The sequence below is a fragment of the Helobdella robusta genome (assembly GCF_000326865.2).
Source record: "Helobdella robusta unplaced genomic scaffold HELROscaffold_1, whole genome shotgun sequence".
NCBI lineage: Eukaryota > Metazoa > Annelida > Clitellata > Rhynchobdellida > Glossiphoniidae > Helobdella > Helobdella robusta.
Genome location: NW_008703570.1, coordinates 9,482,186 through 9,493,380, shown reverse-complemented (window position 1 = coordinate 9,493,380; position 11,195 = coordinate 9,482,186). Strand labels below are relative to the sequence as shown.

The window sequence follows — 11,195 nt, the reverse complement described above, 5'->3', positions numbered from 1 at the left end:
CACAATCAAAAACATATAAATTGTCAAAAAAACGTTAGAAGTATTCATCAGAACCATTCATCAAAATTGCAATGTTACCGAGAATGTAGCAATACTATGCATTGGCGTATACCTACGTAGCAATACGAATACAGACCTAAATAAATAGGTCTCCGTGATTATACATCACACCTACAAACACCACAACGCATTCGAAAAATCTAAGACATAGACATACACATCACAACTCTTTGTTTATGTTTTTTTATTTTTTCCGTACGCATCATATTTCTTAATTACCTAAAAACGACACGGATTTACAGGTTGGTCGTAGAAGACGAAATAAAAAGTGCAAATATGCTATTTGGAATACTTTTTTGATTACTAAATTGCTTATTTTTAAATTAGATCTCTAAACAGTAAAAGGTTAGCATTTATACGCAAAAAAATTAGCATGTAAACAAAGTTTTAAAAACCAAAAAACTTTAAAACAATTTTTTAAATCAATAAACTTTTAATATATAAAAACAAATAAACCAAAATTTCAGAACTTTTATTAATTATTCACTAAAAGTAATCTAATTTTATTTCTATCATTCAATTATGCAGCAACTGGTAGGTACAACTAGTGCTTAGTCATAGATTTATTGCTATCGACAACTAATCGAATATTTTCAACGTAAAAACTTTAAAGATATCCTTTTATTCAACCGGTTTAAAAATTCAAAATTTGTTTCGATAAATTATAAATAGATTTTATTTAGCAAAATTGAAGTCTGTTTGATACCATTTGATAGCCTCTATTTAAATTTTATAACGGCACAATCCAATTTCATCAGACACACTTTTTATAGTAGTATTCCATAAAAATGTTTCAACTCGACTTTTTAATTGTTCATCATTTCCAATAAACTTAACAAGTTTCAACGATTAAAAAACAATTTATAAACTTTTGTAAAAGGTTTAATATTATCTAAAGTATTTTATTTTAAACTCAGAATCTACGCTTACACCTTTTGAACTATTTTAGGAATTTGTCTTGAAATTTGTCATTAAAATTATGAAGAGTTTTTGTTAAAAAAGCATCTTTTGAGTTCTTCAATGTCATGTTTTAAAATTCAAATGTCGCCACAAACATGACATTTAACATTGGAAGGACACCTACTAGAGGAAGACAGCAAAATCTGATACATCGGTAATGTCACAGCAGTTTAAAATTTTTGTGTCTGGTTTTTAGAATTTAAAACAACAAAATCGTTTTTAGCGCGAGTAACGTGTTGGCTAATTTGACAGTTTATTTTTAAATCAGGCCAACAAACACGACTTTAAAAGTTTGAAAAAACTTGAGTCAACTATGCAAGACCGCGTGAATGTTTATTTGCAGTTATAAACTCAATTTTTTGTTATGCAAAATTTTTTAAAATACTGCATCGCATCAAACAATTATGAATATATTGAACTTATAATTTTCAAAATGTTGAAAATGTGATCAGTGATGGTAGGATTGAAGAGTGTGATTAGAAAACGATGACAGAATATTTGTAAAAGAAGCCAAATGGCATGACTTTTGACTTCTTTTCACATGGAACATTTTTATCCAATGCATTATTATTTTTGCTCATCTTTCACATTAAAAGTTTAAGCAACTTATAGTGCGAACTTTCCCTAACATGATGATAAGATGGAGACTGTGTGCTTGGTAAACATATAACACAGTTATAAATTTTGTTTTATAATCTTTTTAGAGTGTAGGTAGGTGGCGCTTATTTTTGGTTCCGTTCTGCATGCGGATAATTGCACATGTCCACGCAAAATCAAACCTCCTTTTTTTACGCCGAAAAATATTTTCATAATTTAAAAGCTTGCCACTCTCAGAGTTTTTTTAAAACCTCGTTTTAAAATCTTTCATATAAGTCTCGCTTGAAATAAGTTATCACAGTATATAACTAATAAAGACTTTATTTTTGTTAATAACATGGACAAAATTGTTTGATTATGTATAGTCTGTTATATGGTTTATGTTTTTAGACATGGACTGATTGACTTTTTAGTTAGAGCCCATTATAAGCTATTATTATTATCATTAAATATTTTCAATATTTTTAGTTTTTCTTTCTGAAAAATCCTTACTTTTTATTTTTATGGAAGAACGCATTCTTTTATAACAACCTTGCCTCGCGTGATTTTATATTAATACCTAATCGCTCACACGCGCACACTACCTGACTGTTGACAGAGCACATCAGATTTGTTTATACTCCAAAGGAAAGTACAAAGCGTCATTACAATGTTTCACTTAGGTCTGGCAGTACTGATAAACAAATTTTTTTAAATTTTTTTCGAAACTTCTAACGCCAAACTTGGTTTGTTGTCAATTGTGTTTTTTAAAACGATGCAAAAAAGGAAACATTTCTCTGAGACCAACACGTTAATAATTTGTTCTGCGGATTCATAGCTGTTCAAACTTTCATTTTTCACTCCTTTTCTTATCTGAGTGAGTGTTGCCACTCCAAAAGACATTAGTTATTTATTTTTGCTGTTAATCATTTCATTTATTTGCACCATTAAAAAATTAATTATACCTATATAATTTTGAAGTTTTTAAACAGTATCAATATCATTTAATAATTTGAAAAATTGAAGTTAACGGTTAATTAAAATAAATGAGTTGTTTGAAAAAATACGTAAGAGACAGTTTCACACATTCATTACAAAATACCAACATTTTTATATAATTTGATGAAGTTTGCCAGTGCTTTAAATTTTTTGGATGTAAAAGGTATTTCCGAAAATTACTACAATGTAGAGTGTAACATCACAACACGTTACAATATTTTACTTAAGATTTTGTACAGGTTTTTTCGTAGGCTGAAATTGCCCAAATAATCAACGCCATCATCATTGCAATCCTTATCATTGCTGTTTATAGCGTCATTTTCACATCAGCATCATCCACAAAACACGTATTATTCACAGAAAAGCGGCTTGAAATTGTTATGATAAGCAGAGTTTGGTGATTGTTTTTTTTACGTTCTTACGGTGAACTGCACACTTTAATACTAGATTTGAAATAGGTGTTAACAGTTGAAGCGTTGTTGCTAGTATTGTTGTTGACGTTATGGATGCTATTGTTGTTGTTAATGCTATTGTTGTTGTTGTTGGCGTTGTAATGAAATTGAAAAATTTTATTACTGTTTTGGTAAGTGTTGTGGATGAATCTCTTATTATCGCCGCCCGCACTTTCACCTATGCAACAGCAGGAACGTTTCTGGCAGCACTGCGAGCGACACATCATGCTCTTGAAACTGTTACGAAAATTTTTCAACATGAAGCCATAGACGATTGGATTGACGCAACTGTTGAAATAGGAAAGTAGAGCAAATGCCTGGCGGGCGTGTTTGATGGGACCGAAGTTTAACCGATGACCAATGTCAAAAGCTGCTAACACGGATTCAATTAAAATAGGCGACCAACACATGGTAAAGAGGATGACCACCGTGAGCAACATCTTGATGACCTGTTTGGAAGTTGTAAATATAATTAAGACTGCCTCGTGAAAAAAGCAAACACAAAATGTTCTTTTTATCCAAAAATGTTAACCAAACAAGTGTAAAAAACACAAAAATCTGCCATAATAAGCTTCTGAAAAAAATAAGCCCACCATTTGTATTAACTTAAATAATTTAACAAACAATTAAATAACATTGAAAAACTATCCGATCAAATTTTCCGTCGCGATCTGCCTCATTAAGATGCTTACCAAAAATTCTAAACGCAAAAGTTTGTTTTAAAAAAAAAATTAATAAAAACTTTGTACATGTTTGAATGAAAATAAGCAAAACTTCATAAAAAATACTTGTCTTTTTGTTTTAACATCTTCTAGTGACTCCTGGACAGTTACAGATTTTTTCAATTTTGACTTGTTTGAGCAGTTTTCATTCTTATCACTGGCAGAGGCATCTGTTGAATATGGTTGGTTTAGGGGCTCCTCCGCTTCTTTACCCAGTTTTTGCAGTTTCATTTCCTCTGCAGAAATGCCAAAATCTTTTGACTTGGAGACGCAAATTGCAGAAAAACTGCATCCTGTTTTATGGTTCAGTTTAATATGCTCTGAAACGCTGGGAAGACGATTTTTAACAGAGCTAGTCCTCTTTTGGTTACGATTGGTTATCTGACTGAAAAAATTAATTTCTAAATATTTAAAAAATTCCATTAAGTAAATAAGTTAGGTATGATAGATAATTCAATTTAAATAATATTGCTCTATAAATTTGAACCTTGATATAAAATATTAGAAGAACTCTTTGAATTAATTAATAATTTTATTATTTCCCCGCTGGCATGAGCTTCAAATTAAGAAATTAAGAAAAAACATGCAATAAGTTAATGAAAACTACCAATTTTTCAGTTAATTACAGTTTTGAATGATCTGTAACGGTTAACAAATGACATGATTCGTGATGTCTCAATAAGTCCCAGCAGTTGTAGTTGCTTAGTCACTGCGCTTGTTTCATTCATAAAAACAAAATTTTGTTGCAGCAATAAAGTGAAACAATAAAAACTGCTAACGTGTGAATGCATTTAGATATGAGGTTTTCAAAAAAGTACAAAATAGCACGATGTACTTATATATTTTAAGACAATTTTCATAATATTAAAAAAAATTGAAAGTTTTTTTTAGGTAGTCATAAACCATAAAGTCAATCATGAGCGAGCATTTTCAAAGCTAAACAGATAAACGATTTGCAACTGTTTGCAACGACATTTCTATGAGTTGAGTGCAAATGTATTATAAAAGCAAGAGATTTTGGCACAAACGTTTTTTAATAAAAACAAGTTTAACTGGAAAAAAATTGTGACATTTGAACAAACAATATTTATGTTCAAATTAAAAAACTTAGAGTGAAGTTTAGTTTTAAAAGTTTGACTTATTTGAAGTCATTTTGATCCATTATAACTCCTTTTATTTTTATCCTTTTAAAATGCTGCAAAAACCACTCATATTTAGACTACTGAAAAGGTTAAAAATGTTGTTATAAACGAATAAGAAGTTGTTACAGAAAGGCGTGGGTATAAAAACTATGTGAAATTATTTTTCATGCTTACAAAAGTTGGAAGCCATATTAGACTCTTAGGTTTGCAGGCGATTTTTAAATCATTGATTGAATGTTTTTCATTATAAACGCAGAAACGAACTCGTAACTTGAAATTCTTAGAATAAATGCCTCTCGTAGTGAGCTGTTTCCACCGTTTCCACCTTCATTAATTTTTACTTCAAAAATTTCTTTTGTTAGTTTTTTTCCTACCTTAACTTACGACTCACATTATCATTTATAGATTCTTATCTAAGCCAAATAGAAGATGGACCCAAAAACATTTGTTGTACATTCTTCATTCACTGACCTGCATTAAGATTCAGTTTTAAATTTATTATTGTTTAAAAATCGTAAATGAAAAATTTGTATTTAATATGAGAAACAAAATTATTATTCGAACATAAAAAGTTTTTCATTGAGATATTAAAAAGATAAATGTTCTATGAAGCATGAATAAATATTAAGAGGGTCTCAACTATCAATTTATGACATATTTGCATGCTTCGATAAAGAAATATGTAGTAACATCTAAATCACGGATGGTGTGTGTTTATATAAATGATACTTGAACAACAATTGGTAATTTCACATTAAATGTGTGCGGGTACGTTTCTGTGCGTGAGTGTGTGTGTGTGAGTGTGTGTATTTCAAATGACGCGCTCAAATTACAGTACGTGTCGATCAACTAAAAAGTTTCTGGTAGTTACTAATTTCATATTCATACCGCAACGCAAAACAGTTGAAAACGGCAAATATCTTGGTATGATTCTGGATAATCAGCACTTATTAAAAATATTAAAAATAGTAGAAACTTTTAAAAAAGTAGAAAATTACAGAAGTCAGAAATACAAAAATAAAAATTTTGAAAATGTAAATAATGTTTTGATCGATAAGGCAGGAGAAAGCAAGTAATACAGTGCAGACATTGATTTTCCTATTAGTCATTTCTTCTCTGTATATTATTTCTCATTTTTCTGCTTATTTTATGACGACAATCATTAGTTTTTTTTATTATTTTCCTTATTTTCCTCATGCCCTTTCATACATTTTCATATTATTTTCAAATGCATTTTTCGTACATTGCGTTGATAATTTTTTTGTGCTTCATTACTTTTCTGCATGTTGTACCGCTGCCTTTGTCAGTTTGATTCAAAAAGAAAAACAAAACAAAAATCTCTATTGAAAAAACAGTGAAAAAACGGAAATGTTCAAAAAATGTTAAAAAAACATACTCAAACTTGAAAGCATTTGGTACATTTAGAATTAAGAGAGAAATAAAATAACAGTCGAACAATTGCAATCGTAGGTTGAAAAAAAATTTGCTAAGTTTGCTGCGGATAGAAGATGGGACAAGAAGAAGTTCGCGAGCATTTGCAAGCGTCGTAAAAGGACAGCCGACCAACAAGTATGTAATTGAATTAAGGTTACGAGCAAGCGAGAACGTGAATATTTTTACATGCAACTACATATTCATTTTCATTTATTCAATTATTTATTCATTTTTATTTACTTACTTATTTGTTTATATTTTTACATACATTTGTTTAATTGTTTTTAATCGATGATGTATTTCGAGACAATTAATTAATTTTAAACGAGCTCCAAATGTTTTCACATGAAATGCGCGATAGTCTTTCAAGTTTCAACGTAGCATCAACGTAGAATTCTTGGGCTTATTATAACTGATCAAACTCCTCTGGTGTTTTAACTCGGGCTACTGATGAGTAAGTGAATAAGTGACGAAACGCCTCTAGCCTAGAACGAGTTACGTCTTCAGAGTAATGTACCTTTGGTCGCGGTGAGGGAAGGTGTACTTTATGTACTCGCACTGGTCAACCGCACTTCCTTCAGGTAGCAGGTCGGGAATTTTCACCCTTTATATAATTAAAGGGTGTATTAAATTCTCATTTTTTATATTCAAGTCGACTCACTCTTGATATTATACTAAAAATATTGTATAAATATATAAAATATATTATATATAATATAAAACATACTAACAAACATCTTAGTACTACAAATGTATACTTAACTTTTTTCACAACTAATTTATAGTCTTTTAAAATGAATAATACAACAAGATGCAAGAGATAACGATCTTATCTCGACGGCGGAGAAGTTTATGTAGAACTTTATTTCTATTTTATATTTCGTTGCTTGTTGTTAGTATCAGATAGTTCGTAGCGATTATCTAACTAATGTAAAATGTACTTTTATGGCCAATAAACCATCAACAAAATAAAATATTAAAAAATATTTAACCACTAACTATGTATATATATATATATATATATATATATATATATATATATATATATATATATATATATATATATATATATATGTGTGTGTGTGTGTGTGTAGATATATTTCCTCACGATTGCATTTGCACAAGTAAAAAGATTGAGAAAATGTAGTACATGGTGCGGAATAATTAGAAGTTGTAAATTTAGGTGGTTAAGTGAAACTGAAAATACATTAGTATATGTGTACAACGTTATACGAGATGATTTTATTATTCATTTATTTTATTAGTATGGCTTCCACTAACTCTCGCTTGCAAATGACCGGCGAAAGAAGGATATTAAGACAACACGGTGATGCACATAAACAGTAGCTAGAGAAAATCGAATCAGGTGGATAAAAACAGCACACAAAATGAGGAACGCCGTAAAGAGAATAAAAATGATATCACGTTGGGGATAAGTTTTTGTGAAAATGTGTTTGCAAGATCTTAACAGAAGGTCAGTGACTGAAAACTCAAAAAATGCCTTTAATTATTTAAGAATTGTATAAAGAAACAGGAATAACTTGAAAACAGCTGCTGAATTAGAACAAATTTTTTCGCCGTATTTTTTCGTTATTTTTTAAAATTACATCTGCACATTATTAATTTAAATGCATAAAAACGAATTACATTAAAAAGTCCATCTTTTTAAATAGAGAATTAAAAATATTCATTGAAAAATAAGAAAAAATGCAGATTTATTAGATTGAAATTTAAAAAAAAATATATTACTTGCCGCATGCTGATGACAAGAAAGAACCGGACATCATGTAATTTGATGCCATTCAAATTGAAAATGCGGAAACAAATTCTTGGCATTTTTGTTACAAACATACTCTCAGGCAGTTTTATTTTTGGAATTGCAAATTGTGGATGAATAATTATACTGTTATTGTGAAATTTACAAGAGTAGTTACTGTTGGTTTTAATTGCAATCTTGTTTGAAAAATAAATATAAAATTAGTAACTGTGACATATGATAATTTTATTTAGGAAAAAAATTTTCTAAAAATAGTTTCATCAAATTTAGTCAGCATTTTTATTTGCAATTCGTGTCGCTTAAAAACTCAAAATCAATTATAGCATCGTAAACTTTTACAATTAACAGGCGGGCGAGACACTTTCTGCAACAGAACCAAATTGTAACGTTAAAAATTTTTGCATGTAACCTATATTGTCATTTCAACCTAGATTTTTTCGTTTTTTATTTTTTTGCATAAAAACAGTAAATTTGCATAAAAATAGTTAAAAATAGAAAATGGAATTTTGAGATTTTCGTCCTGAGTGTGTAAAATATATTTATCATTTCATTACATATCTTACAACTATTATAGTTTTCAGGAGCATTATTTAAATTCATAAATTTTTGTGGAACATGTTTTGATACCAACATTCAACAGTTGGCGATATTTTTATATTTTCTTACAATTAATTGATTAGTTGACCATACGTGATTCAGTGGCTGCAAAGGACTTTCACTATGAGGCACGTCCTCAATGAATAAATTAAACCCATAACCTTTCTTCTGCTGTCGGGTTAACAGTCAATTTTTGATAATTATACTATTTATATGAACTGAACAATTTGTTGGACAAAGTAGTATTTGAAAAAACTTTAATATAAAATTTCAACATAGGGGTACTTGTATAAAAACAATAGACAATCACGGTTTAGAACAAATTAAAAATATTGTGAGTTATTTATTTATTCATATATGAAAAACATCAAAAATTTTCAGTGAATATCATAAAAACAAAAGAGAAAGAAATTCACCAAATAACGACTCAGTAGCTAATTTTATCTGAAGTATGTCATTTGCTCACAATGTAGGTACTCAAACAATTTTTTTTCAACAACTACTCAAAAAAAGATTTCTATAATTTCACATCATTGAAATTATTTCTAACTAAAACAATAATTTTATGTTCTTTTTTTATTTTGGTTAACAATGAAATTTCTTCTTAAATGTAAATCTTCAACACAATACAATACAATACAATACAATTTTTTATTCACTCCAAAAAAAAAAATAAAGCCAGAATGACTGTGATAAAGCTCATAGAGGGCTCATCTAGCACAGCCACCTGAACCCAAATGTACGCAAATAACCAGAAATTAAAATTAAATAAAGCGTCATCTCTTTTTTTTACAAATTTTCTCTGTCATTAAAATTTAGCAAAAACAATTTTAAATTCTTTTTGAACATAGTAAGTGATGTTCCGTTGAAAGAAAAATCATTTTTTAAAATGTCATTCCAAATACTTGGTCCTCTACAGACAACATGAGAATGCAACAGATTTGTTCGCGACTTGTTGCTCATCAGATAATTGACACGTCTAGGGTTGTTGACTACTTTGAAATATTCGTCAAACGTTGGAGGAAGCTTTTTGGACAGTTGCTTGAAAACAAAAATGGCTGTGTAATATTTACTGATCCGATCCAAATTTAAATTATTAGTGGAGAAGAATAATTGATTTGTATGGGTGAATTGTTTAGATAGCGTTATCACCCTTACTGCTCTCTTCATCATAATTTTAATTGAATTTGTTGTTGAAGGATACGCGCCAGCCCACAAAACGTTACAATAATTTATGTGAGATGTGCAGATATCATTATAAAGCAGATTCAAACATTTTTTTGGAAGGTAGAATTTTATTTTATTAATTACGCCTATTGATTGAGCTAATTTGTTGGAAATGTGCTGAATATGCGCTTTGAAAGTCAATTTCTGATCCAAATACACTCCAAGGAATTTTATTGTTTTACTTTCTAAAATTTCATTTTCCTTTATCACGATTTTGTAAGGCTTCTTATAATTTAAACACTGAACAGGTCCAAATATTATCATTTGCGATTTAGTTTTATTTATTGTTAGCCTGTTATACGAGAATCAAGACATAACATGTGCTAATTCCGTGTTTGTTTTTTGAATGACTTCCTCAATTAATTTACCATTGCTAAAAATATTGGTGTCATCAGCAAAACATATGTAGTCGAAAAAGCTGTTGGCGTAAGGAAGGTCATTAATAAATATGACAAACAGCATCGGCCCTAAAACACTGCCCTGTGGAACACCATAATTATTAGCTTGTTGGTTTGAATTATTATTATTCTAGGATACATATTGTTTTCTGTCTGCCAGGTAACTTTGGAACCGTTCTAGTGTTTTTCCTCTTACACCATAGTGTTCTAACTTTCTGACCATAATGTTGTGGTCAATGCAATCGAACGCCTTTGATAAATCCAAACATATTCCGACTGTAAAATTTTTTTCCTCCGCAGCTGAGCTAATTTTTCGTATTAACTCTACTATAGCCAACTCTGTAGTGTCCTTCTCGAAATCCATACTGATGATTCGACAGAATATTATTTTTTCGTAGGAAGGCCGTCAATCTTGAGTGCATCAGTTTTTCAACTATCTTTGAGAACGCCGGAAATGGAGACACTGGTCGAAAGTTGGTTACATCACAGTTATTTTTTACTTTTTGAATAGGTATTATTTTTGATAGTTTGAAGCACTTGGGAAATTTTCCGGCGGCAAATGACAGGTTGATTAGATACTCAAGAACCATCACTGTGGAATGAATTGTTGAAATTACGACTTTTGCGGGTATATTGTCCCAACTACTTGAAGACTTTGGAGTTAACGACTGAGTTGTTGAAATGATCTCGTTTTTGGAGGCATATAAACAAAAAAATGAGTTTGAAATTTTGTTGCGTAGATATGACTTCCAGTTATTGTTGTGTTGAAATGACTTGGACAGGTTGATTGCTCTGTCGATGAAGTTTTGGTTGAGTTGATTTTCAGGATTTTCAACTATTTCATCATTCAT

At 29.8% G+C, this 11,195-nt stretch overlaps 1 protein-coding gene across 1 annotated transcript; it reads right to left on the bottom strand.

Annotated features, from left to right (window-relative positions):
- Positions 1 to 3,013: 3,013 nt before the first annotated feature.
- HELRODRAFT_159372 (hypothetical protein) lies at positions 3,014 to 11,195 on the bottom strand (the record flags this gene model as incomplete). The annotated part of the gene is made up of 6 exons (XM_009011259.1): positions 3,014 to 3,496; positions 3,836 to 4,154; positions 6,863 to 6,949; positions 8,808 to 8,890; positions 9,644 to 9,791; positions 10,882 to 11,195. 6 exons carry the CDS (start codon positions 11,193 to 11,195, stop codon positions 3,014 to 3,016), a joined length of 1,434 nt encoding a protein of 477 aa, XP_009009507.1.